The sequence below is a fragment of the Aotus nancymaae genome, unplaced genomic scaffold, assembly GCF_030222135.1.
Source record: "Aotus nancymaae isolate 86718 unplaced genomic scaffold, 86718_ANA_hifiasm-v0.15.2.pri h1tg000067l, whole genome shotgun sequence".
Taxonomy (NCBI): domain Eukaryota; kingdom Metazoa; phylum Chordata; class Mammalia; order Primates; family Aotidae; genus Aotus; species Aotus nancymaae.
In genome coordinates, this window is record NW_026988482.1 from 21,309,396 (window position 1) to 21,337,375 (window position 27,980).

The 27,980-nt window shown below is 48.7% G+C and overlaps 1 protein-coding gene across 1 annotated transcript; it reads right to left on the reverse strand.

Annotated features, from left to right (window-relative positions):
• Positions 1-942: 942 nt before the first annotated feature.
• LTF (lactotransferrin) lies at positions 943-27,980 on the reverse strand. Its single transcript, XM_012470796.2, has 17 exons — positions 27,889-27,980; positions 24,801-24,964; positions 21,546-21,654; positions 21,068-21,250; positions 20,564-20,711; positions 19,583-19,638; positions 18,216-18,394; positions 17,576-17,750; positions 16,524-16,678; positions 14,975-15,065; positions 14,098-14,151; positions 12,952-13,107; positions 11,141-11,282; positions 6,337-6,404; positions 4,244-4,428; positions 2,880-3,069; positions 943-1,152 (listed from the first exon to the last, which is right to left on the reverse strand). The coding sequence occupies exons 1-17, from the start codon at positions 27,929-27,931 to the stop codon at positions 1,118-1,120; spliced, it is 2,133 nt and encodes a 710-aa protein (XP_012326219.2). The 5' UTR covers positions 27,932-27,980; the 3' UTR covers positions 943-1,117.

Here is a 27,980-nt window from a genome sequence, read left to right on the forward strand (position 1 = left end):
AAGCCAAAGTATGCCTGCTATGAAACTCTCCCACCTGGAGATTTTTTGGCTGATTTTACAACCTAGTTTTCCCCACAAAGGCACCAGCAGTCACCAGCTCAACTGCCTGGTAGTTAAGGCACCAAACAGACCCCCACTGCTCCCTTCTCCCCTGCATGCCAGGGCCCCCATTTAAAAGCCTCTGCTTTCTGCTCCAAAGGTGAAGCAGTACCCTTAAGGCAGGAAGCCTGTACTTCTTCCCCTAAGGTAGCTTTGGAATAAAAGTCACTTTCTTTATACCACACTGAGCTTTTGTTAATTAGACTCTGCAAGTGATGAGCAACAGAACCTGCATGTCAGTTATAATTCCTTTGGAGTGCAATGGCACGATCTCGGCTCACTGCAACCTTTGCCTCCCAGGTTCAAGCGATTCTCCTTCCTCAGCCTCCCAAGTAGCTGAGGTTATAGGCACCTGCCACCATGCTCGGCTAATTTTTTTGTATTTTTAGTAGAGATGGAGTTTCACCATCTTGGCCAGGCTGGTCTTGAATGCCTGACCTCAGGTGATCCACCTACCTCGGCCTCCCAAAGTGCTGGAATTACAGGCGTGAGCCACCATGCCCGGCCTAGTCCCAATTCCTATGCCTGCTCTTCCTGCCCTGCCTTGGGAACACACACACACTTGCACACACTCATGTGCACACACACTCCCAGGCACACACATGCACGTGCACTGAGACAACTATGTGAATAACCAACCCGATCCCCTTGGGAAAACAATTGCTTGGCCTGGCCTTAAATTCCAGACCCTTGGGCATCATATCCAAGACTGCAAGAAAGAGGAGGCACTGGATCTGAAAAACTCGGAAGGGAAGGTCCAACTGTACAGGCATTTTGTCAGACATGTGATTTCAGTATAAAATTCTAGAAAAGATGAATAACACTTTATAAGGGGAGACTATCAACACTATTTCTCATTTTATTTCTTGCTAAGACAACATCAGGGAACTGTGAGCAGATGGTTGGGCCATCCACACCCTCAGCGGGGGAGGCCAGGCCCTAGCACACCCGGAGAGAAGAGCTGAGAGCAGTGAATAGCTGAGGCTTCCTCGGGGAGGCTGGGCCATCTTCTGGGGTTTTACTTCCTAAGGAAGGCGCAGGCTTCCAGGAGGGCTGTGGGACACAATGGAGCAAGAGGTTCAGAAACTGATTTCTTTTCTTAAAATCAATAAACCAGTTTTTTAAATCAACAAATCCAAGAGGATACTAAGAGTTTTCTCTGCCCTTCTCCCATCACTGTAAGTCAGTGCTTGCCACGCTCATATTCCCCTCTCTTACTCCTAACGACCACAGCGCTCAAGGGAGCCAGAGTCTAGCCCTCAGCAGCCGGGGTGTTTCCCTGCTCTGGCCTGAGGGACACAACCTCCTTACACTTCTCTCTCATTGAATCGACCGTCACATTCTCAAATTCACAAGATACTGGTGGTCCTCTAGCTTCTCCTGGAATGTGAATCTGTTTGCAATCATGTTCATCTACAGATTCGCTCACTTGTCCACAAATCCTTACTGAGCACCTGCTTTGTGTGAGTTGCTGTGCTAAGAGCTAGGGACACAGCATGGATAGACAGGCCTGCCCTCAAGAAGCACGTGGTCTATGCAGTCCTGAGCTGGCTTCTCACAAGAAGAGCCCTGTAGCCATTCTTCTCGGAGAGTGGTCCTGACCTGCATCGCAGTGACCTGAGTTGTTGGTCAGTACAGAAAAGGGTTTCTCAACCTTGGCACGATTGACATTTGGAGGCTGATACTTATTTGTCGCAGGGAGCTGGCTGTGCTTTGTTTAGCAGCATCCCTGGCCTCTACCTATTTGGTACCAGCAGCACCCGCTATGTGGTAAGAATAAAAAATGTTGCTTGGCATTGCCAAATATCAGCTCAGGGGCAAAACTGTCTCTCATTGAAAACCACCAATAAAGATATTCCTGGCCCTGCCCCTATCCCAGGACCAATAGCATCCCCAATGCCTCTGCCTCTGGGTAAGTTTCCAGGAATAGGAATCTGGATGAGCAGCACACACGGAGCTGTGCACACTGAAATCCCAGAGTCGTCTCCGGGAGACTTAAAACACTCTGTGATGGCTTCTACACACTTTTAAAGGATTAAATTAGTATTAATATATTTCCCTGGCTAACATATGTTTTCCTACACTTGAATTTTTCTGAGATTTTGTTTTCTCTGTAGTTGGCATCTATGGTAACTGTCTAGAATCAAATTTTGTCTTTTTTCTTTCTTTTTTTCCTTTCTTTTTTTTTTTCTGAGGCAGGGTCTCTCTGTGTCACCTAGGCTGTAGCGCAGTGGTGCAATCATGGCTCACTGCAGCCTCAACCTTCTGGGCTCAAGCAATCCTCCTATTTCAGCCTCCCAAGTAGCTGGGACTACAAGTGCTTGACACCACACTGGCTAATTTTTTAAATTATTTTTGTAGAGACAGGGTCTCCCTGTGTTGGCTAGGCTGATCTCAAACTCCTGGGCTGAAGCCATCCTCTCGCCTTTCCTTCCCAGAGTGCTGGGATAACAGGTGTGCGCTCTCACGCCTGGTTGGTTTTGTCATTTCTCAATGCATATGCATATATATACCTTTCATTTTACCGAATAAAATGGATTATCAGTTCCCAAAGACTTTATGACAGTGCAGTCACTATCAGTACTACAAAAATTTAAAAAAATTATTATATACTGCTTTATTTTATTCTCTAATTCTTTTATCAATGATATCATAATTTCTTGAACTACACAGAGATATTATCTTTCCTTAACATTTTATACCCATGTTCATTCCTAGAATGCTATTTGGCCCTCAAACCTTGACCTTCACCCGTGGTGGTTTTTTGGGGGTCTACTTACGGGAGGTTGAGCACTTTCTCAGATTATCAATGGCTGTGACATACTGTGGTCCCAAATATTTTTCATATGTTGTTTTGCCATGGAGTCCGGCCAGACACTCAGTGTTGTCATTGAACAGAAGGTTTTTGGTTTCAGACTGGAATAAGCAAAACTTGCCTGGGCAGTCAGATCCATTTCTCCCAAATTTAGCCTGTGACAAAAGGGCAGACAGTGAGTAGCTAAGGAAAAGAGGAACTTATGGGTTAAAGCAGGCCAAAGGGTATTTTTTTTTCCACCCATGAAGAGCCCTGGGAAAACCATGGGGCAGAAGGAGCTGAGTTCTGGAGTCATTTCACCTCCTTAGTGGACTCCCCCACCCCCTACTCCTGGTGCCAGGCCCCCTCCCGGGCAGCACCCAGGCTTCTCGCCACTTCTGGTCCTACCTCCTGCCATCTGCCGTCTTTCCTTCCTTCTTAACCTGTGATCTTTTTCCATAAAACTTCTTATGGGTGACAAGGTGACAACTGAGGGGTTTTGAGACCTGCCCTCACACATACATCGCTTAGGACATTCTGATATGCAGCTGTTCTAGAAAGGCAGACTGCTGGGAAAGCACAGGCTCTACCACTAACCAGCTCAGTGTGCAGGCAGTCACCCTGCCTCCCTCACACAGTTCCTGCTCTGTCCAGGGCTCCCACGTGGGGAGACAGAGCCCAAGCCCCTCAGTCGCGGTGGCTCTCTCACCGGCACCAGTGTGTGTGCACAGTAAGGGCTCCACGAAGGCCAGTTATGGTGGCCAGTCTTATTATTTGAGGGTTGTTTTCTTTAAAAGCACACATAGAGAGACATGATGTTATCAGATAAAAATAGAAGTTCTGATAGAGAATCCCAGATTTTAATAAAATTCTAGGATTTCCTTCAAATCACATTTTAGATAGCCCTACATCTATAGAGCAAGTTCTGGGTTTGCTGTTTTCAAGGCCTGGCCTAGAACGTTGTTTAGTTAGCCCAGGTTCAGGAAACATCGCCAGAATAAAGCACTCTACCAAGGCGTGTGGGAGGAAGGCTCAGTGGCTCCCTCATTAGCCAGGAGAACAGCAGGAGGGGAAAAGACAGCCTCTGAGCCCCGCCATGAGTGCAGCAAGGCCAGGGCACAGAGACTCAGCAGAACTGGAGTGAGTCCCAGAAAGCCCCGAGTCAAAAGCCTCTGTTGTTCTTGTTGACACCCCGAGCAACCCCGCAGCATGAAGCCAATACCATCACCACGAGCTTCAAGCAAAAGGACTAGAGAGGCTTGAGTGGGCTGGGGCACCTAGCTCTGCCATCTCCCCACCTAACGGGAGCCCACACAGCTAAGAAAGCACTAGAGGCCCTGTGGTCCATACCTGTTGCTGGAACAGCACCTGTTTCAGGCGTTCCACCTTATCCATCCGAGACACCACGGCATGATTCGGGGCCATGGCAAGATGGCAGCTCCTAGCCTCCATCACAGGCTTCCGGGTGCCATCGAGGCACAGCAGCTCAAAGTCCTGCAGCTTCAAATCCTTAGCCCACGCTTCAGTGTTCTTTCCTGGGGAGAAAAAGAAGGTGGCATCAGCCACAGCTGCCCCACTTAGCCAAGAAGTCCTCTCTGGGTGAGTGTGGCCATCCCACTGACCTCTCAAACGCACACACGGGGATTGCGATGAAGTGAGGGAAACGGAATGAACTTTGTCCTACGCAAGCCGCACAAACTTCAGATATACCAAATATTAGTGCTGTGTCCATGCAATGGAATGTTATTCAGCAGTAAAAGGGAGTGAAGTTCTGGAACATGCTGCAACATGCATGAACCTCGAAAATGAAGCCAATGAGACACACCAGTCACAAAAGATCACATAATAGGCTGGGCACGGTGGCTCATGCCTGTAATCCCAGCACTTTGGAAGACCAAGGTGGGAGAATCACTTGAAGCCAGGAGTTTATGACCAGCCTGAGCAACACAACAAGACCCCATTTCAAAAAAACCCACCACATACTATATGATCCCATTTATATCAAGTGTCCAGAACAGGCCAACCTATGGAGACAGAAAGTGGACTGATGGTCGCCAGGGCTGAAGGAGGATGGGGCAATGACTGACAGTAGGTGCCGGGGTTTCTTGGGAGGCTGCAAGTGTTCTAGAGTTGGACTGTGTTGACGGCTGCACAATTCTGTGAATGTACTGGAGATCACTGAATTAACTTTGCATGGGTGGATTTTATAGTATATGAATTCTACCTCGATAAAGCTATTACAAGTGCTTTTCATTTTTAAAGAAGAAAACCCTCCACCTACGCCATATTTTTCAGTGAGTTCCAGAAAAAGGATTTACATTCAAGGAGAAATTGTTTTCTCTTCCCTTTCATATTCAGATGCTATTAGTGTAACCAGAGAAAAGATAGGAACTTTTACAGGTTTATCAAATATATATAGTCAATTCTAACAAAATACAGTTGTAAAGTACCAGAGAAAGCTAAAATTAAATCTGACATCAGTCTGATCCCTGGAGATTGCTTCAGTGAATGGCTTGTAAATTCTAAACGTAATTGTATGCATGTCTGTGTTTGTGCAGATACAGGCTCGTTGTTCAGGCCCTTGCTTGTCTCTCTGCCCTCTCCCCTTAAGAAAATACTTCCTCCATTCTCTGGGATTCTTCTATTTGATATTGAAATAATTTCAAGTTCACACATCTGGTTTTAATCTCCGTCCCAGGAGACACTAGAAGGGGCAGAAGCAGAAGGGAGAAGTGGCTGTGACTGCTGTGACACAGAGGGAGGGAGGCCGAAAATGAAGCCTGTTCTTTCTCAGGAAACAAAATGGCAAGTCACCTGCTAAGACTGAGGGGTGGGGATGCTGAGGTGGGGTTAAGGAGACAGATGCACATTGGAAGGTAGCAAATGGCTGAGGACCAGAAGAGAGAGTGATTGTTCAAACACTGGCCGGAAGATGATCTTCCATCATCTGCAACTGCCTGTAATTTTGTTCCCACTAACTCCCAAGGAGTCTCCAGACCAAGGCTCACATGGGGATGAATGAAGGTCTCCACTTCATTTTTCACAAAGGGAACCTTCCTTTGCATATGTCCACCCAGTTTTGTAGCATCAGCCACAGTTTCCAATACGCATGCATGATCAATTGCGGGCAGACAGTGTTTCTGCGGTTGACTAGACAAAGCCAGGGAGACATTTGCTACTGAGCATGGCTAGTTTCTGCATGTCTATGAGTGAGTGAGTATGTGTGTGTGTGTGTGTGTGTAGTGTATGAACTTGGTTTCAAAATCAATATGACACCTACAGATGTTCCCATGTTGTCTATTGAGATAAAGAATTTTGGAGTTGTTTTAATAAAAAATCTGGAAAATGTTATAATACCTTCCCAATTGCAAATCTCAACAGTAAAATGTGTTGTGATGCCAAAGACTCTGCTTTGAGGGAGAAAGGGGAACACCTTCACCTACCATCGGTGTTCTGCACAACAGTGGTATCTTTCACGAATGCAACATCCCCAGCATTCTCAGCCAGGCACCTAAAATGTTCCAGAAAATATGCACATCATTAGAGAAGAGAAACTAGTAGGACTCTCATAAATATTTGTAATATTCATTCCAAAACGGAAATACAGAAGTAAACATCTAAAAGACAATTATTTCTAGGAAGTTACAGTTTACAATGCCAGACTGAACACATGTGTACCTGTCCTCCTTTTAAAGCCCTATGAAAAAGACATTACTGGGGTTCTTACAAGCCATAAACTCATAAAAGAGGGTGAGAGAAGATACTAATGATGATGTTTGGAAGTTAGAGAGCAAATGAATGAGCAGTCATTGACCTCACAGAGCAAAGAAAGCCGTAATGGAAGCTGGATGCAGGGCAAGCTCAGAAGAAAGCGATGTACACTGTGGGACTCCAGAAAGGCTCAGCAATGAGAGGTCCTAGGCACCATTACAAGTGGCTGGGAACAGGAAGACTGGGAAGGGCCTCCATAAGATGCAGTTTAGGCTCTCTCATATCCCATGCAGCTGGAGATTGCTCCTCCCTCACCCTGGTTAAAGAGTGAAGGTTTGTTTGCTGGAGAGGTTGAGCCTGAACAGCACTATGGGCTAGAGAATCAGATACGGTTAAGGGTAGAGATGCAACACTGGAAACAGGGTGGAGTGAAAATCTCTCCTGGGAGGTTCCTGACAACCCTTTTCCCCCACTCAGCTTTCAGAAGGCTGGCTGTCAAGGCTATACCTCCCAAGAAGCAGGCAGAAAGATTCCTTCTCTTGGAAATCTGATGAACTAAAAAATAAAATAACCTATAGATTCCCGTATTTGGATGCTGACACAAACCAGTTGCTCTGTGGTAAGGTCTAGTGCTCACCAACATTTGGCAACTGACACAGAGCTAACAGTCAGCTCTGGTGCTTCACAGTTTTTTTTTTTTTTTCTTTTTCTTGTAATGCTTCACTCTTAAATATGGACAAGCAGCCAGCAATCCTTAGATATTTGAAGAAAGACCACAAAAAATGGAGACCAAAAATTACACCCAGAGGATACAGAGACAATGTGGAAAAGAGAATAAAACAAAGAAAAATTGTAATTAATGTTGTTAAAGAGAATAAAAAGAAGGTGCAGCATTCATGAAATAAGAACAAAAAGCTCTTAAAAAGAAAATACAGGCTGAGCGTGGTGGCTCACATCTGTAATCTCAACACTTTGGGAGGCTTAGGCAGGAGGATCATTTGAGGCCAGGAGTTCAAGACCAGCCTGAGCAACATAGAGAGATCTCAGCTCTAAAGAAAAGATTTAAAAATTAGCCAGGCGTGGTGATGCATGCCTGTTGTCCTGACTACTTGGGAAGCTAAGGTGGGAGGCTTCCTTAAACCTGGGAGGTTGAGGCTGCAATGAGCCGTGATCATGCCACTACACTCTAGCCTGGGTGATAGAGCAAGACCCTGTCAAAAGAAAAAAAGAAAGGAAAAGAAAAGAAGAAAATAAAAGAGAGGAGAGGAAAGGGGAGAGGAGGGGAGGGGGGAGGGGAAGAAAGGAGAGGAGAGGAGAACAGAGGAGAAGGGAAGAGAAGGGCAGAGAAGAGAGGGAAGTTCAAGAAGAGTTCTTAGAAAACAAAAAATTCTTAAAATGACATAAGATTAGAAGATAAGGCTGAGCAAATATCCCAGAAACTAGAATATAAGAGCAGATAACAAAAAAGAAGCAAGGAAATTAGATGATAATGAAGGAAAGTTCATAATTTAAAAATTAAACTTTAAAGAGAAATCAGAAAAAATAGAAGAATGAAAATCATCAAAGAAATAACAAAGTAAAATTTTCCAGAACTGAACGACTTGGGTTTCCAGATGAGAAGAGCCCACAAAGTGCCCAATCAATGGAGTAGGAGAAGACTCACACAAAGAAATATCACTGTAAAGTTTCAGAACACTGGAAGTTAAAAAATACCTCAAAAATTTTCAAGAAAGAAAATCATATACAAGGAATCAGGAATCAAAATTTGTACCAGATTTCTCAACAACTCCAGAAATTAGAAGACAATTGACTGATACTTTTAATTTTTTGAATTTATCATATTATTCACCTTTTTGTGTCTCTATGCTACATTCTGGATAATTTTTTCACATATCTTCCGCCTTCACTAATTCTCTTTTCAGCTATATATAATTTGCTAAGCTGGTCAATTGAATAGTTAATTTCAATTGCTGTAATTTTTTTCCTTCCTGAAAGTTCCCCATTTATTCATTTTTTAAAATACTAACTTGTTTTTTCTGTTGAATTTTGCTTTGGCAACTTTTTTAATGTGTTTAGTCAATAATATTATAATACTTTTTACTGTGTACTACTCACTGTCATTTAAAAAGAAGTATTTTTGAGCCTTTGAGAACTAATCTAAAGATGCTGTCTTCCAGGGAGGTTTCTAATGGTATCATCAGCCTGGTACCACTTTAACAAATACTTAGGAGTTGAGAATTTCTGGACCATCCTAGGAGATACAAGTTTAAATTGCAAATCTGTGCAAGAATTGGTTCATGGCTTCAATTTCTCAGGGATGGTATTTCTCCCTGTTCTCCTCAACACATGGGCAACTTGAAGCCTCCTGGAAGTGGACACGGAAGTTACTTCTGGTAACTCTTATCTTAACAGTATGGGTGACCTCTTGGGCTCAAGTCTGTTAGAATAGATAAGTGATCTCAGGACAAAGTGGCTCTACCTAGCTCTCTGAATTCCTATTCTCATTAGTCTTAGTCTGATAATTCCTTAATTTTTTTTCAGTTATCCAATGCCTTTAAAAACACGTTATTTGAATTCATGTGTGTGTATGTACTTAATCCAACATTTTTGCTTGTTTATAGCTGGAGAGTTGGTCAAGTTGGTCAAAATAACCTAACACTGCCATTTTCCAGATACAGAAATCCTGCCGGAAGTCCTAAGGGGAATGTTTTCCAACCTAGACTTAGTTGTCCAGCCAGAAGATAAATGATTTCAAAAGCAGGATAAAGATACCTCAGATCTGCAATACCCAAAGAATAGCAGCTCCCTTTCACTCTTGCTCTAGAAGCTGCTGGAGGGTGCTAAAGATATGTGATCCAGGAAACAGGCAATCTAACATGAATTAAGACAGAAGGAAGCCCCAGAATAATGGTCAACGGGACCCCCAGGACCACAGATGTGCAGGCAGCCTACAGAGCAACCAATCCAAACTGCTGCGCCTTCCGGAACAGCATTTCCAAGTAAATGATGAAACTGCGATAGCACCCAGTGTGTGTGTGTGTGTGTGTGTGTGTGTGTGTGTGTGTGTGTGTGTGTGTGTGTGTGTTGTTAGGAGATTTACATTACTGGCAGAGAGTTTTGGGATGAGGTAGTTATTTTTTTAAGTGCAAAAAAATTAAGCAAATAAGAAAAGACATCTGTGAACTCCAGAGTAAACAAAGCGTTTGTACAATAAGGGAAATACAATATGAGAATAATGCTTACACAGTCATAAGTACTGAATATGACATCAGTGCCTTGGGTGCTGAGGAGAGTTGAAGTTGTGGATGTGGGGTGGAAGAGGTGCCGGGGGCAGTATGAGAGGCTAGATCTTCTTCTATATTACAGAGTCAGCAGAAAGTTAAAAATTAAGAACCAGCATTGTAAGGATGACAGAAATAAAGAGGTAAGACTCTGGTTTCAGCTTATAATGAAATTTCTCCAATCTAGATTCTAGATATAATTTAAACAAAAGACAAGGAAATTTCTTCTGCTATAAGTAGGAATATTAAAATGTAGGTGTTTCCAATGAACAAATACCTTGCTGCAGGTCTAAAACTAAAAATAAAAAAAAAAACAGGAGCACATGATTCCTTTGGGTTCTTATGAGACATGAGTTCAGTATTTCTGAATAAAATCACAATTTTTCCATTTGCAAATCCTTAGTCTCTTAAAGATATTTTTATACATCCACAAAACTTTTTTTTTGTTTTGAGTTTTTTTAATGAGTCACTCAGAGTATAGCAAAAGCCACTTTTATGTCATTCCATCACTGGAACAAAGCTGTTGAATTTATATTAAAAAATTTAAAGACCACGTAGTTTGGCCGCTGTCACCCTCAGACACGTGACGCCATCTGGTGGTGAAATGTACTCATGGCACATGGAGGAAAAGGAATAGGGGAAATTACTCTCTGTACCATTCACACTGGTAAATGGTGCCCCTGAAAAGCAACGTCCAGATGAAGGCACTGTAAAACGTGGGGTGTGGTGACAAATCACTAAGTGGTTATAATTTATGAATTCTGAAAATCTGTGTTTTGGCTTATTTTTCACTTTGTTACTGGAGGATAACACTGCAATGCTGCAATCTCTTTGCCATTTCTAAGGTCAAAGTCAGAATAAAATGGAAACATAAGACACAATGGTGACCTAGGTGAGAAGAGAGGGGATGGCTATGGGAAAGAGAATTCTTCCCCACACATGGAACTGTATAAAGCATTTAGGGTCCCACATTCTACTCATTTGATTTTCAGGACGAGGCTACTGAGGTCTACCACTGTTGATCGTGGCTCAAAGCCACAGGGAGAAGCACTGTGGAGCTGAGGTCAGGCAGCCCTGGTGTCAGCCTCCACTCTCTGGGGTGGTGGGTGTGGTGGGGAGAGCCTTCACTGGGGCCACCCATGAGCTGACCCGACTCTGCTGTGACAGGTCACACCTGGCCCCTTAGAACGGCAGTGCCGACATGCTGAGGGATGAGTTGAGGCCCCATCCTGATGGAGCTCAGGCCCAGACTCACCGGAAAGCCCCATCGTAGCCGTAGTATCTCTCATTGCTGTTGGGCACGCACTTATTCTCACCCTGCTCATTGCCAATACACAGAGCACAGAGATTAGATTTCGGGTCAGACCCAGGGGCACAGCTTTGACTGAAGTATTCATCTGGAGAGAAAGAACACGGGGAGTCAGCTCTTCCGACCGGAGTCAACACAAGCGGCCTTTATCTAACAGCTGACGCAGGTTGGTTTCATTAGACTTCCCAGGACAGCAATCAAGACAGAACACACTCACCATCACAAAGTGACATGTTGTCACCAACATAGGACCCACCAGAAAAGCTTCATTCAGACTGTAGGCACTGACGGCACCTGACTAGGCTGGGGATGAGAACTGTGACTGCACGGAGGGTCCCGTCGTCACAGCCTCGAGCTGGGGACTCGGCTGATGACCGTGACGGCCGTGTGCAGCAGAGCCTGAGAGCTGCCTAGTCCAGAATTTGATTTTGTTTTTATCAGTAATGGAAACCTGCTTTGTATCTGGGTGCCTGGCCTTTTGGTATAAAGACTAAACTTATCAGATTTCCTGGGCTCATATGGTCATATGGGTAGCTATTGGCCAGTGAAATATCAGCAGAAGTGTTGGGTGCCAGTTTCTCAGAAACATCCTTAAAAGACAATTGGCACACGCCTTTTGCCCCCTTTTCTCCTTCTGTTTCTTCATCCTGCACATGGAATGCAGAAGCAGGGACTGGACTTCCAGATGCAACGTGGGCCATGAGGTAACCTTGGGCACAGAAGCCACACAGACGGTAGAGTAGCCAGATGCTTAAAGCCCAGGTTCCAGATACCATATTGTCTTCATACCTGCCATAGGCAACCCACCTCTGGACTTCACTTACATGACACAGAAATTAACTTCTGTCTTGTTTAAGCCTCTACTTTTCAGGAGTTTTCTGTTACTTGTAGCTGAACCTAATCTGAATTAACCTGTTGTGTGATTTAACCCAAGAAAGAATAAACAAAGATGACAAGAAAGCTCAGCCCCACTGAGCAAGTGTCATTCATTATCAGATTCCCACAACCCCTGCTGCTGGAAGAACCACTGCCCCAGCCTGGCAGTTTCTCTACAGCTGAGCGGCTACCATGGAGCTGGTGAGGAGCAGAGCCATGTGAAAGCCTGCCCAAGCCCCAGCCAGGATCAAAAACCCATACAATGGAGCCCCCGCTCTAGGAGACGCCCATACGAGAGGAGAGCCACGTTGAGGATGCGCTGCATACCGCACCACTGGGCCCACAGCGGGCAGCGCACGGCTTATGCTGGCTAAGATGGGTGTGGGGTGTGGTGAGGACAGAAAACTTCAGAAGCAGGTACAGCCAGATTCTTGAGGTCTTATTCAGGCTCCTTTGCAGTGTGGAGTAAGCAGTCAGTTTCGCTTAGTAACAGGGGTCACCTTTTACCAGGCAGGCAGACGCCTTTCCCCAAGCTGGGAAGCCAGGGCTTAAGAGGAATCTAGGTCTGGAGCTCCAAGAGGTATAAAAAACATCTGCACATCTTGGAACTTGCATTTATCCTTAGGGTGCAGCGAAATAGGCAGATATTCCCATCTTTAATGTTGGGGTAGGGTGAGTGGGACATGGGAAGTGCTGTGCAGGGAAACCCCTAGTGTACCAACGACTCCAGGGACAGCTGCAGTGAGAACTTGCTTACACTGGAAGAGGCCTGCAGGCCACAATCAACCTGCAAATCCCCTCCCTCCCTTCCCTAAGGCTTCACAGCACTATGTGCCTAGCCCCCAGGGTGGCCCACCCACCGCACCCTCAGGACTCCTTACCAAATTTGCAGGAGCCCGTCTGGTTGAAGAGCAAGCCTATCGGAATGTTCCAACCTGCAGTCCTGTCCACGGCGGTATGGCAGGACTTTGTGCCTTTCAGAGAGTTCCAGGTAAGTCCAGTGTCAGATTTCCTAACCACCGCCACAGCAAGATATCCTGGCACAACAGACGACAGAAGAACAAGTCTTAACCTCCAGGAGGCCTAGCATATGGATTCCAGTGCAGCTGTCTGCAGCCCAGGCTAAAACAGGCCACGAAGCAACAGCAGGCAATGATTCCCGCAAATAACTGGCCTTTTTAGGTAGACCGAGAAAGCATAAGCTGCCGCCTTATGTTAAGGTGAGATTGATCTGAGCTATGAAATAAAACAGTAAAAAAAAGCTGATCCTTTAAGTGATTACAAGGGACTGTCTTCAAGCAGCCACACAGTGTCCCTGAGTTACAAACCAGCAATGCATCTTTCAGTGTAAGCTACTAAAGCAACAAACACGATAAACAACAAGCGTGTCCCCAACAGTGCATAAATCACCAGCCCCAGTGTGCATCAGGCCAGAGCGCCAACATCCGGCCGACTGACTGCTGTGTGGGTGCCGGGGAGCGTGTCTCCAGGGACTGTCCTGAGCTGAGTCTGAACCAGCCCTGCACTGGTTGAACTTGACATAGTTGCCACTGTCCTCCTGAGGGAGTGCATCTGACAGGCACCCATCAAGGGCAACTCTCTTCCGAAACTCAGCAGGCACCAGCGCTGGTGGGCAGGGGGGGTGGTGCACAGAGCACTGAATTTGACATGAGGGACCCTGGGTCAAGACTGGCATTCACCACAGTATTACCTGTGGCTGTGAGTGAGATCCTGGGCACTCGGGGACTCTCAGTGCCACTGTTTCCCCATCCCCATAAAATGGGAAGCAGCACCCCCCATTCCACATGACCAGGACACAATGAGGGACTATATGGATGTTCTCTGCCAAGTGTGAAGATCAATATAAACATTAATTAGAACTATTCCTCTGTGAGTTATCTGCACCCTTAAAAGTACCTATAGCTTCTAAGGCTGTAATTCTTTCTGTTCGTTTATAGTTCCTGCCACTTCCTCTTCCAGCAACAAGAACTTCTCCTTGACCCCGAAAGTGGCTAATGCCAACTCACCTTCCACAGGTCTATCCACACAATTAGGATCAGGGTCACTGCTCTTTGGGGATTCTGAAAGAATAAAGACAAGCAAGACATCATTACCCATTCAGAGGTAGTGAGAAGTCACAAACTCTTAAATCTCCATGATGCAGAATCAAATCCAAAGAGACCGTCCCAGCAGTTCCATGCGGGAGAAACGCATCTACACATTCACCAAAAGACATGGCACAGAGATTCACAGCAGCATGATTCACAACTGCCACCAACTGGAAACTACACAGATGCCCATCCACACTCAAACGACTGAATAATCACAGTAGACTCACACAATAGAACACTACACAGCGACGAGGCTGAACAGTCTACAGCTACACACTCAGGTGGATGAAAAGCATAAACGATGAACAAAAGAAGCCAGACATGGAAAAGCACGTGCTGTCAACTCCTTTAACATAAAGTTCAAAACACAGGCAAACTGATCTGCACCCTGAGAAGTCAGGAGAGAGGCTTCCCTTGCAGGAGTAAGGGGGCAAGTGACAAAGGACACAGGGGGCTTCTGAAGCTTGCCATGTTTTATCAGGCCCGAGTGCATGGAGTGTATAGCGTGTGAAATGTCATGAGTTGCACATTTACGTGCACTTTTCTGTTTGTGTTATACTTCACTAAGATCTTCTGAAAAATTAAGAAGATAAAACCAATCTGTCCATAGTTAGTTCTCAACACGATAGGCTCTGTGGGTAACACGGCCCCTTTCCTTTCTTCTTTCCCTGATTCTCCCTTTTGAATATATTTGTCCATTGTAATGTTCACCTGCATTCACCAAGTGGGATTACTCACTTCCCCACTCCCATGACCCAGAGGGAATAGGTCAGAGGATGCTGACTCCGCTTACTGTAGTTCTCCGCCAGGACAGGCACCAAACCACATTTGCCTGCAGTGTAGACAAATCCTCCATCCAAACTCATGGCATCAGCTTCTCCTTTCTGCAAAGACAGAGCAGATCTCTAGCACCACAGTGAGGCTGCATCCCATCCTGCCTGTCTTTACAGCTCTCTGAGGGAATGGCTTTCTGTCAGGTGACCAGTGAAACAGCAGAAAGAGAGGGACCGTTGGAACTGAGCACCCAGAGGAAACGCCACGTGCACCACTAATTCTCTCCCAGCCCTGCCTGCTTTCTATGCTGTCAGTTCAACTGGGAAGACCAGGCAGAGGCTGCACCAACCCTCTGTCCTCTGAGCACAACCTTTTCTGTGCCCCTGGCACTTTGGGGACACCTTCCTGGATCAGTCTCACTCACCGAGGACACAGATGGGAACAGCTGGCCTCATCTAATCTAACTCATTAGCACTCCACTGGCCCAGGTGCTACATAGAACGTGTCCAACAAATGGGCTGAAGTCATCATATTGACCCACCATCAGAATGAACAAGTCCAGACTACGACACAGGACTGTGGACTCACCAGGAGTACGAAAGTCCCTCTTTGACTAGTGATATTTTTTACAGCTATATTAAAAATGGAGATGTGGACAAAGAATTCTACTCAAGAATGCTCCCCACAGGGTTATTGATAATAGCAATGCAAGGGACAAAGAGGAAGGGGCCATGAGTAAACTGAGCCACATTCACATAAAAGGTATCCTGGAAGCGGGTTTAAAAAATGTTTTCGTCCGAGCGCTGCGGCTCACACCTGTAATCCTAGCACTTTGGGAGGCCGAAGCAGGAAGATTGCTTGAGCCCAGGAGCTCGAGACAAGCCTGGGCAGCAAAGGGAGACTGTCTCTACAAATAATAATAATAATTATGCAGGCGTGGTGGCGTGTGCCTGTAGCCCCAGCTACATGGGAGGTGAAGGTGGGAGGATGACTTGAGCCCAAGAGTTTCAGGCTGCAGTGAGCTATAGTTGCACCACTGCACTCCAGCCTGGGTGACAGAGCAAGAATCTATCTCTTTAAAAAAAAAAAAATTAATGTTTTCCAAGAGTAAATATTCATGTGGAAGAATGCGCATTATATGCTGTTTAGTGAAAAGGGCTTAAAAACGACATAACTGAAACACTGGTTTATCGTTGCATGCATATCTGTAGACGTGCAGAGAAATACTGGAATGGAGAATTAGCCAGATTTTAACCATGTCTGTCCCTCTGCGTGAGACCACAGGTAGTTTGGGGGGTTTGTTGTTTTGTTTTAACATTATATCTTTCCATATTTTCCAAATTCCTTACAATAATCCTGTGTTGTTCTTATAACCTGAGGAGTTGGAAACCCACAGTAACCTGCTTTTTGAACCTAAAACTGTGCATGGCCCTGAGCACACCTCTCCAGGCGCCCCCGCCTCACCCGGGCCCCCGCGGTCTCTTTGACTGATGACTTCACTTTAAGCAGATGCCCAGGCCCTGGGTCTTCCGTGGGGCCACCGCCCGCCCCTGTAACAGAGCCCCTACCAGCACCAGGGCGATGCAGTCCTCCGTGGTGGAGGCCGAGGAGCAGGTCACGCTGCCTTCGCTCAGGCTGCTCCACTGGCTACATTTGCGCTGCTCCTGGTCACCCACCGCACACCACACGACCCGCGCATTCCGGGCGGCCACCTCCTCCTTACCTACCAAAGGGAAGACAGCAGGTTGGTCGGGCGCCCCAAGCCTTGCCAGGTCGTCCACCCTCCCCAGAGCTGGGATCCTGCCCAGACCCTCCCTGGGACAGGAGATACGGTAGATGTGCGGACGTGTGGACGTGCGGACGTGTGAACGTGAGGACGTGCGGACGTGTGCACATGCGCACGTGTGGACGTATGGAGCCATGCCCTCTCCTCCTCCAGTCTCATCTCCAACCCCCTTCTTCAGGTCCACGGAGCTCCCTGTGTTTCCCATTTCTGTTCCTTTGGGGAAGTTCCCTGGCTTCTAATCCATCCATCAGTCTTTAGTGTAAGGAGATGCCTATCGTTGCTGTCTCTGAGGATAAAAGCTCCATGACCCAGGGACCAGTGACAGCCCCAAGAGATGGCCTAGGGGAGCTTGAGCCCAGCCTTGACTTCCCCTAGGGCCTGCAGTCACCACCAGTAACTACAGTGCAGCATCTGGATTCCCCCAGACGTCCACCCCCAGTGCCCCAGTAGAGGAGGAGCCATGGCTGAGTTCCCCCACCACGGTGTCCCCAACTAAATTCAAGGCCTGGGCCTGGGAAGCGGGGTGTTCACCAGGCCTCCGGATTCATCCAGGAGGGGCCCTGGCTCTCTTTGTTCATGTTTCTCATTTGATAGGAGACAAATTGATTTTTCTGCCAGGCCTGGGAAGCCTGTTGGGCACTGACCAGGTGGCCAGGATATTCTCTAAGAGACACCTGACTTATTCCACAGAAGACACTTGCACCTGCATCAAACCTCCACGATGACCCCACAGTGGCTGGGAAATGGAGGAGTGACCACCACAAAGTAGGGCCACCTCCTGGGAAGTAAAAGACACCGCCAGGCGGCCCTCGGGACCCTCCTGGGCTCACTCACTTTTCCTCAAGTTCTGGATGGCGGTGAAGTAGCTGGAGCCAAGGTACAGCCCAGAATCTATCCTCGCAGGGACCCTGGAAAACCCGATGGCGGAGTCCTTGAACAGCAGATCCTTCTCCCCGCTAGGGGAGCCAAAGAGCTGGAACTCCCGTGACTTGTCCTTTCCAAACTTTTCCTAATTAAGAAAAAACAGAATTATGATGTCAATGGTAAATAGTGAAGAAACAACAAAAAAAAAAAGATGGTAAAGAAGAGTATCTGAAATTTTGGGATCGTTCTGAGAGTGGAAGCCTCAGTTGAGACCCTCCAGCAGAGGGACTCGTGCATCCCTGAGACATAAGCTCAGCTATGGCTCATTCTTTGAAGAGTTGCTAGGTCCAAGCACCTTAGAACCCTGAGGAGATTGCATCAACGTCCCCCTGCTTCTGCTCCCGTCATATGATACTGTCAGTCAGTGTGGCAGAGGGGTTTCATTGCTGCTGCTGTCCAGAGCACAGCCTGGGCAAGCAGCCCAATGATTTAGTGTGCTATCCTGCAGCAAGGCTAGGGACCTCTAGAGCGGCAGAAGTCAGGGAAGTAAAGAACCTTGCCCTCTGCCCCCCAAATCCAAGCAAGTAGGGAGGGCTGTTGGTGAAGATACCTGAGACCGGCGGAGGAGCTCCCAGATGGCGTCCTGCTTGCCGTTCATACTTCGTACCACAACGGCATGAGAAGGGACCCGGGCCAGGTGGCACTCCTCAAACTTGTCCACTGGCTTGCGAGTGTTGTCTGGGCAGAGCAGCTCATACTCGTCCCTTTCAGCCTGACTTGGCAGGTCCTCTGCAGGGAAAGGGAGGTGGAAGAGAGCCTAGATGAGCCAACTCCAGTAGTAACTGCGAGCTATATGTGAGGTCTCTTTCTCTGGTGGTCCTGGGTGGATGTGGGGTCTGTCTCTGGTGGTCCTGGGTGAATGAGGGGTCTGTCTCTTTCTCTGGTGGTCCCGGGTGGATGTGGGGTCTGTCTCTGGTGGTCCTGGGTGAATGGGGGGTCTGTCTCTTTCTCTGGTGGTCCCGGGTGGATGTGGGGTCTGTCTCTGGTGGTCCTGTGTGGATGTGGGGTCTGTCTCTGGTGGTCCTGCATGATGTGGGGTCTTTCTCTGGTGGTCCTGTGTGGATGTGGGGTCTGTCTCTGGTGGTCTTGCGTGAATGTGGTGTCTGTCTCTTTCTCTGGTGGTCCTGGGTGGATATGGGGTCTGTCTCTGGTGGTCCTGTGTGGATGTGGGGTCTGTCTCTTTCTCTGGTGGTCCTGTGTGGATGTGGGGTCTGTCTCTTTCTCTGGTGGTCCTGGGTGGAATATGGTGGCCCTGTCTCTATTGGTCTTGCATGGAATGTAGTGGGCTTGTGTCCACTGGTCCTGGGTGCAGTGTGTTCAGCCTGTACACACCCATTAATTGTGCTTTAGTACAGGTCCGGGAGGGACACTGTCCAGCAGAAGGGAACACAGGTGAAGGTGTCAGTCATGTGGCTGCGTGTGGTAGACGGAAGGAGAGCACAACCTCTGCCCATCACTGTGATGGTAGAGAAGTAGAATGTGGACGTATTCCATGGAACATTCCTCAACTGTTAGGCCCCCTGAGCTAGACATGTATACAGCAATACCAAGAAATCTCGAAAACAAAATGCCGAGCAGAAAACCTTAGGAGTAACAGGGTTTCTAATGCTCAGTAAAACCCCTACGAACTCAGAACCCAGAAACACAAACCAGCACAATCCATTCTGCACGAGCACATATATGTCTCAGAGGACACACTGCCAAGCAGCTTGGCATGGGTGTCTATGGGGGAAGAGAAAGGCGGTGGGCACGGGAGATTTAAAGAAATATGAAATATCATACAATCAGAGCTGTGCCCTATAGGAATCTTGAAAATGGTCTGCCATGAACTGAGGAATCTAATTAGCTCAGAGGTCAGAGTCACGATCAAGTAAGATAAAGGGGGGCAGTACCCACAGTGCCTTCCCCTGCTCTTACCAAACACTGTGCTCTCCCTGATAAAAGCCACGTCTCCAGCCCCATCTCTCAGACACCTGTGAGAAGAGAAAAAGTATCTGGGTAGCCCCTCCCTGGCCCTTTCCTGGGGAACAGCGGCCCTGGCACTCAGCATCTGTGGGTTTGTGCTCCCTGAATGGCAGGGCTCTGAGGCTTTGGGGCATCCCAGCTGGGAAGGCAGGGCCCCTCCAGGTAGACTCTGAAGAAGGGCTCAGGTGCTGGCCAGAGGCCCCCATCTTCTGCTTTGAGGGCTAAGAGGACAGAACTTATTTTTCTATATAAAAGAGAGTTTTGAAGCCCCCACCCCAGAAGGTAAAGGCTTAGCATCCCTGGCCATGTGGCCCTTTCCTTCAGGACTGAGTGCGCAAGTGTGCCCTGGCCAGTGGGGCAGCGCAGAGGCCTCCCTCTGCAAAAATACCCGAGCGCCAGCAGGCAGAATGGGAAAAGGGAGAGTTCAGTCTCTGCATGAGGGCAGAGAGGGTGGGGGCGAGTCAGGCATTGCTCACTGTCCTTCAGCGGTGGGGAGAGGCCCAGGTGGGCAGGACATCAGCCTGGACACTGAAGCCATCCTGCCCAACCAGGAGCCAGGACTGGACATCTCACGACAAGACACCTTCTGTCCTGCTGTGGTTAGGGAGGGGGCAGAAATTAGTATGAGGAACCCAGGACAACAGGGGATCCAAGTTGGATTCTGGGTTCTCTGAGGTGACAGGAGGGCCCACAGCTGCAGTGACTGCCCATGGGACTGGTAAGAGGTGGGGGTACAGGTGGGCCTGGAAGGCTGTGGGGGAACACGCACTGGGCAGGCCTGTGTGCTCTTTGGACACACAGCAGTAGGAGAACCAGGCCTCCTCTCTGGTCCCCACGAGCAGAATGAGGTCTGTGTGGCAACAGAGAAAAGGCCTCCTGGCCTGAGGCCACAGGACACTTGGCCACTGAAGAGAAGAGGACAGGGTCACTCACTTGAAGGCACCAGAGTAGCCGAAGTACGGTTCCTTGGAGGAGAAGGCACATTTGTTTGCCCCTGTCCCCACACACAGGCGACACAGGTTGGGGAACTGTCTTTCATCCGCACCAGGAACACAGCTGGCTGAGAAGAACCTGGCCACAGCTGTTAAACACAGAGAAATGGACCACAGAGTGTGAGCCAGCCCTGGCCACAGCAGGTTACCCCCCCACCCCAGCCTGAGCTTCCGTGGGTAGGGCCCCTTCCTCCACCCCTGCAGGAGAGCCTCTGTCATCGGGCTGGGAGCTCGAGACGTGCACCTCTGCTGAGAGCAGACTCAGCGGTGCCTCCCAAGGGCTGCCGGGGTAACAAATCCTGCCGGCAGGATGTTATAAGCCGGCCAGCCTCACCCACACCTTGATTCATCTCGCGTGTCCACCTGCGTGATCTGTGTGGCCTGTGCTTACAGCTGGAGTGGAGGCCTCCACCTGAGGTCACTCACTATCCCCCAACCAGCTTACCTGCCTCAATGTGCTCAGGTGGACCCATCCAGTCCAAGAATGGACGAATTGTCCCTATAGGGACGTTCCACCCAGCGGTCCTGCGAAGGCCTGTGTGGCAGGACTTCAGACCTTGCAGTTGGTTCAGCTGAAAGCGGCCGCCCTTCTTCACCACAGCCACGGCGTAATAGTGGGTTCGTGGCTCTGCAAAGGGGCAGACAGAATTGAAAGCTCTTAGCCTAGATAAGAGGGACAAAATCAACCCATCCTGTAAGTCTCCACCATGCTGCGGTCTCCTCGCAGCTCATGTGTGCCCTCCTCTCATGGGTCAGCGTCAGGAGGAGCAGCCTTCATCTGGCCAGGAGCCCAGCGACTCCATTCCCTGCACGTGTGATGTGACCGAGACTCCACCTCCACATGTCCCTCCACTCCCACTCCACACAGCTCAGGGCTCAGGCCGGGGGCCACCGTGGCTTCTGGGTCCCCAGGCAGAACTCACGCGCTTCACTCCCATAGACTTCTGCTGCTACCGGTCGCAGTAGGTAGGGGGCCTGGCCTGCCTCATATATCAAACCACCATCAAAGGTCACAGCATCAGCCTTGTTTGTCTGAAAGAAAAGAGGCCAGGCCAGCTTCAGCAGAAAACTCACCCAAACCTAGCAAGTGGGACCTCAGGACCTCAGAAAGTCTCCATGGCTGGTGGGATCTTCAAAGGGGTCCGCTTTCCATCACGTCCATTCACATCCTATGAGTGATGGTGAGAGCCAAGGACCCCAGTTTTGGGACAGTGAGCACCAGCCCTCTGACTCCTGAGACTGGGGCCTGCCCTCTCTCCTCCGCCTGCCTGTGACACTCTCCTGATCACACCCTTCACACCCAGCTGGATTTCAAGTTGTTTTTCTAGATGCTCCCTCCCCTATTTTTGCTCCATATTCATTTCTTTTAAGTTCTGTTTTATCATCTAGAAAATATAGTTATTAAGAGATCCTAGAATTATCGTAAGAAGCCATGTTCCTCCACTCCAGCACATTGCTTCCCACGTGATTACGTGTTTCTTTGGTTTGCAGTGTGGGACAGATCAGCGGTCCCCAACAATTTGCCACCAGGTACCATTTTCAGGGAAGATAATTTTTCCAAAGACAGATAGGGAATGGTTTCGGGATGGAACTGTTCCACCTCAGATCATCAGGCATTAGACTCTCATAATTAGACCCATGAGAGGAGGACACACGTGCGCTGCGAGAGACTGCAGCACGGCGTTCCCCCTTCCCACTGGAGACTTATCAGGATGGGTTGTTTTTGTCCCTCTTGTCCAGGCTGAGTGCTTTCAATTCTGTCTGCCCCTTTGCAGAACCACGAGCCCACAATTATGCGGTCTAATGCTCCTCCTAGGGGCAGCCAGACACAGTCCTGGGAGAGAGAGGCCAAGGAATAAGGACTCAACCACTGACTGAGGGAGTGACCACCGCACTCTCATAAGGAGCGCACAGCCTAGATCCCTCTCTTGTGCAGTTCACCACAGGGTTCACACTCCTATGAGAACCTAATGCCGCTGCTGATCTGACAGGAGGCGGCGCTCAAGCCGTAATGCTCACTGGACCGCCACTTACCGCCTGCCGTGAGCCCAGTTCCCAACAGGGCACTAGCCAGCACCGGTCCGCAGCCAGACGGTGGGGACCCCTGGGACAGATCAGATTTTGGGGACTGCTTATTCATCTAAAGCTGCATACATTTTCTAACTTCTGCAGAGCCTTTATTGGTTTTGTTGACAGCATAACGTTTTCTCATAATGTGGGTGTTCTAACGTGTATTGAATTATTTCTCCCAATGTCTAGCACTTGGTTTATTTCTAACTGCTGCCTGTGAAGACTGTGCTTTCATAAATATATTGTCCTCAGTGTTTTTCCTTGCGGCCACTTGTGTCCATTGGGTAGGCACCTGAGGGTGGAAGCCCCAAGATGAGGACCGTGTTACTCCTTATGACCCTGGCTGCCGCTGCCATTCTGCTTCCAGAAGATTCGTAATGCCAATTTAGGATGGCGCTGACCATGAGGACCAGCTTCACTGTCCAATCACCAGCAGGGCAGGCTATCATTCTATTTGTTAACTGTTGTTACTACAGAAAATCCAAGTACTAACAAACTGCTTAGATCTGATTAGTAAGGGGAACATCTCACAAGTATTTTGTCTTAATTATGAATTCCTTCTTACCAGTAACCCTGTTCATATCATTTTTCTTCTGTGATTCTACATTTTTTTCCAATTTGAGTTATTCTTTTATAGAGTGTAAATAGGAATCATGTGTCAAAGTTGGTGCATATACATTCATTTGGGTGCTTTCTAAATTTTTTTAAAAATTATTTTCTATGGGCTATGAATTACATTTTCTGTATTTTAGAATGTCTGTTTGTTTCATGATGTGGTTCTTTGTTTAAGAGATTTCTATTTCCTCTATAGTTCTGCTAAACTGCCCCCTAGTTTTTCAATGATATGAATTTTATTTTTAACCATTTAATCTATCTCAACTTTATTTGAGTGAATGCTATGTAGTAATGATTTCAAACAGAAATCTTATTTTCCGAGATCAGATAAGATAGGATGCCTTCAGGGTGGTATGGCCGTAGACAGGATTTTATTTTAAAAGGTAGATTTTGTGACTTCCTTCACATATATTCAGATTGAGTAAGTTAGAATAGAGCCTAGGAATCTGCATTTTAAACAAGCAAGAGATGCCGGTGCTGTTATTTATTTATTTATTGAAATGGAGTCTCACTCTTGTTTCACAGGCTGAAGTGCAAGGCACAATCTCAGCTCACTGCAATCTCTGCCTCCCAGATTCAAGAGACTCTCCTGCCTCAGCCTCCCAAGTAGCTGGGATTACAGGTGTGTGCCAGCAGGCCCAGCTAATTTTTGTATTTTTAGTAGAGATGGGGTTTCACCATGTTGGCCAGGCTGGTCTCAAACTCTTGACCTCAGGTGATCCTCCCACCTCGGCCTCCCAATGTGCTGAGATTACAGATGTGAGCCACCACATGCAGCTGCTGGTGCTGTTTACATGATTTTTCCCTAAGTGCTATTCTAATACTCCATTGTATTTATAAGATAATCCTATGAGGTTGCCTTGGGAACTTTTGTGCAAATTATCCACTCTGCTGGAGTTGAGTACACATGATTATGTGGCAGGTACACAGAATATATTTGTTGAATGAATGAGTAAACACTATTTCAGTAGATCTTACACATCTCAAAAAATAAAAGGAATGAGAAATCATACACAAGTTACAATACCCTGTTCTCTCTCTCTGAAGCTGTCTTGGACAAAAGTCTTTCCAATGCCTGGCACCCTGGCAGATCCTGCCCCAGCTGTGTGATGTGGCAACGGTGACCAGGACAAGCTTCTTTCTCACAGGGTTTAGAGGTCATGACTCTTAGGGAGGATTTCTCTCTCTGAGTAACCTTGTTTTTTGCCAATGTATGTGTTCATCAAATACAACTGCTTATGTTTCATTTCGGAACAGTTGTTATTAACAGTTTATGCGGAGGCCCCAGGTTTCCTACACATGGTCTCTCCACTTAAACTCCTTTCTTTCTGCTCTGAAAATAGCACAGTTCCCTGCGAGAGAGGATGGCTCCCAACTGACAGTTGCCCAAAAGGTGAAGCAGAGGAAGTAAGGAGAGCACATGGTCTATATTTTTCCATTTCTATCTCCCTTCCATTCAGCTTGGTCCCAACCAACACCCGGCATTGACTCACCGCAATGGCTTCCATACACTGGGTTGGGGAGGCTCTCTTTATGCAGCTGACGGGAGGGCCACCCACTTTTCTCAGGTTCCTTTGCCATTGGATGCATTTTGTGGCCTCAGGTTTGGATACGGTGCACCATCGAACGCTCCTCCTAGGGGCAGCCAGACACAGTCCTGGGAGAGAGAGTCATGTTGTAGGCATGTTCTGTGCCAGGTGCTTTACTCAGCACTTCTCCATTAGTTGCCCCGGCTCCTCTGTATTGTAACTTCTAGCAACATCTCCATTCTCCAGGGGAGGACACTATGGCTTTAACTAGTTATGTGGCTTGTGGAGGTTCCCATAGCTAATAAGTGTTGGATATAGGACTTGAACTTAAGCAGTCAGACACTAAACTTCTCTGCTCTTACCACGGGCTAGCCTGCCTATTTAGGTTGGCAAAGTTAGAGACCGGTTAGAGATGGGGCTAGAAAAGGGTCTTGGTCAGATCATGGAAAGTCTCCAATGCTGATCCAGGGAGGTCTCATTCAGGATGCAGTGAAGCTGTGACTCATGAGAGGCTGGAGACTGGCACTCTCCCTAGGGCAGGGGCAGAGTTGACTGAGACGTAGGACTTGGGAACAAGCAGAGAAGCTGTGGCCACGGAAGGCACCAGGGAAGGACTGGTCTGAGTAGAGGAGGGATAGCATTGAGAATGGAGAAGGGGGCGGGGACAGGGAGGTGGTGTCAGAAATCAGCTTGGTAATGGGTGGGTTCTGATGGTGAAGGGAGAGAGTAAAATGGAAGACCATGCTTCAAGCCAGAGGTGGGGGCTAAGCAATGATGGGAACCTGTGAGCAGTTTATTTCTTCCCCTGAGAGGAGCTGAACCAAGGTGACTAAAGGACCACTAAGCACCCTTCCAGGATTCCGAGTCCCCAACCCTCCAAACACCAGGTGAAGCCTCCAAGCTCTTACCTCCCAGCTCTGGAGCTGTGTGAACCCTAAGCACTTACCCTCCAGCTCTGGAGCTGTGTGACCCCCCCCAAGCTCTTACCCCCAGCTCTGGAGCTATGTGAACCCCAAGCTCTTACCTCCCAGCTCTGGAGCTGTGTGAACCCCAAGCTCTTACCCCCCAGCTCTGGAGCTGGGTGAACCCCAAGCTCTTACCCCCCAGCTCTGGAGCTGTGTGAACCCCAAGCTCTTACCCCCAGCTCTGGATCTGGGTGAACCCCAAGCTCTTACCCCCAGCTCTGGATCTGGGTGAACTCCAAGCTCTTACCCCCCAGTGCTGGAGCTGTGTGACCCTCAAGCTCTTACCTCCCAGCTCTGGAGCTGTGTGACCCTCAAGCTCTTACCTCCCAGTGCTGAAGCTGTGTGAATCCCAAGCTCTTACCTCCCAGCTCTGGAGCTGTGTGACCCCCTGAAGCAGATCTGGGTCTGGCCCCTCCCAAATCCTCAACCCAGCACTTGTATTCAGTATCAGGCACTCAAATGTTGCCCACCAGGCTTGGCTGCACTCTGGCTAAAGCATATATTCTGGGCAGACATGCAGTGCCCTGGCCTTGAAGGCAGGTGCCAGGACAGGAGTTACTCTCCCCACCTAGCCGCACAGCTCATGGTAGGGCCCAGGCAGACTGCTGAGTTTGATGGGAAACCTCATGAATGTCTCCAAGCCCCTGGCTCCAGGGGCTGAGCAGACAGACTCCCCCACCCACTGCTCACACAGCTTAGATCCAGCTGGCCCCATCCACCCAACTTCTGCCAGCCTGGACACCCACGGGGAACAGGGCAGGAATCCCATAGGGCAACTGCCACCCCTTCCTCAGCAAGGACAGGGGTTTCAGCGGCTCTTTGGGGTGCAGGCCACCATCCCAATTGACTGCAGGATTCAAACTGCAGACCTCAGTAGGCACCAAAACAACCAAAGATCCAAGTGAATGTGAAACCCAGTGGTGCAACTCTGAGCCAGAATCCTGGACCATAGCCCGTGACCACTTCCAGGATGTCAAGGCTTCCTTCCTCTCCCGCCCCTCCCCGGTGGCCCTAACCCTGTGAAACAGGCCACTTGCCAGGGAGCTTGAGGGGAAGAGAACAGTCAGGTCCTGGCCAGTCCCAATCTGCCTTAGAGAAGAGAAGAATGACCAACACCCATGGGAAGGAATGTGGAGCAAGAGACCAGAAGGGCTGGGACAAGGATGGGTTCAGGCTCCCACTGCTGCTCTCTATCCACCATCCAGGAAGCTCCCAGCCTTAGCTAGATGCATAAGACAGGAGGAGGCTGCACTGGGCTGGGGAGGTGTGACACCTGAGCTTTCGCTGCGCCCCCTCCCACTGCCTAGGTCCTGATGCCCATCACAGCGCTTTCTGCTGCAGCCTCGGACCTTCCCCTCCCGGCGTCGCAGGGAGCTCCGCACTCACACATTGAGGTCACTAATGCGCAGCGCAGGGGAAGGCCCCCTGAGCACCCCAGAAATGACTTTGGTTATAGAACTAACAATTGTCTTCTTCCTTCAACTCCTCCTTTTCTCTCGCACACATTTCCCTCTCAAACCCTCTGACACAGGGTTCCATCAGGGTCACTGCACCCCTCCCCACCCCTCTGCCGCGGAAGGTGTGCGAATGCCCCACCCCCTCCTCACAACACTGTGGACCCACGGCTAGGCCATTTCAAGTGAAGAAACTCAGTCTCACAAAGGCTCTGCCTTGCTGGGGTCTCACAGTCCTCGCAGGAGCTAGGATCTGGACTTGGGTCCTTGAGCTAGTCGCTCACCCTCTCTGAACCTCACTTTCCTCCCATGAAGACGCGTGTAACAATACAACGGGGATCAAATCCGTAGGCGGGACACAATGGGACAGGGGCCTGCGAGGCCTTTTGAGAAGCTCTGCGCAGCGCTAGGCGTGCCCCGACCCGGCTTAGAGGAGCCCAGCTCCTGCTCCTCTGCAGGTGGGAAAGAGAGATCTGGCCCCGCGTCCCAGCCGCTTCCCGGCTGCAGGCGCAGGGACCGCGGGGCGCAGAGACCCCGCGCCCAGCCAAGTGGACACAGGGAACAAGGCGCCTAGTAGGCAGGACGCGGGAGACGCCCATGAGGCTGGGCGCGCCCCTAGGCACCTGCACTCACCGAGGGCCCCGAGGAACAGCAGGGCGGGGATGACAAGCTTCATGTCTGCGGTCCGGAGGCGACTTGGCAAACGAAGGCTCTGCCACCTGCGC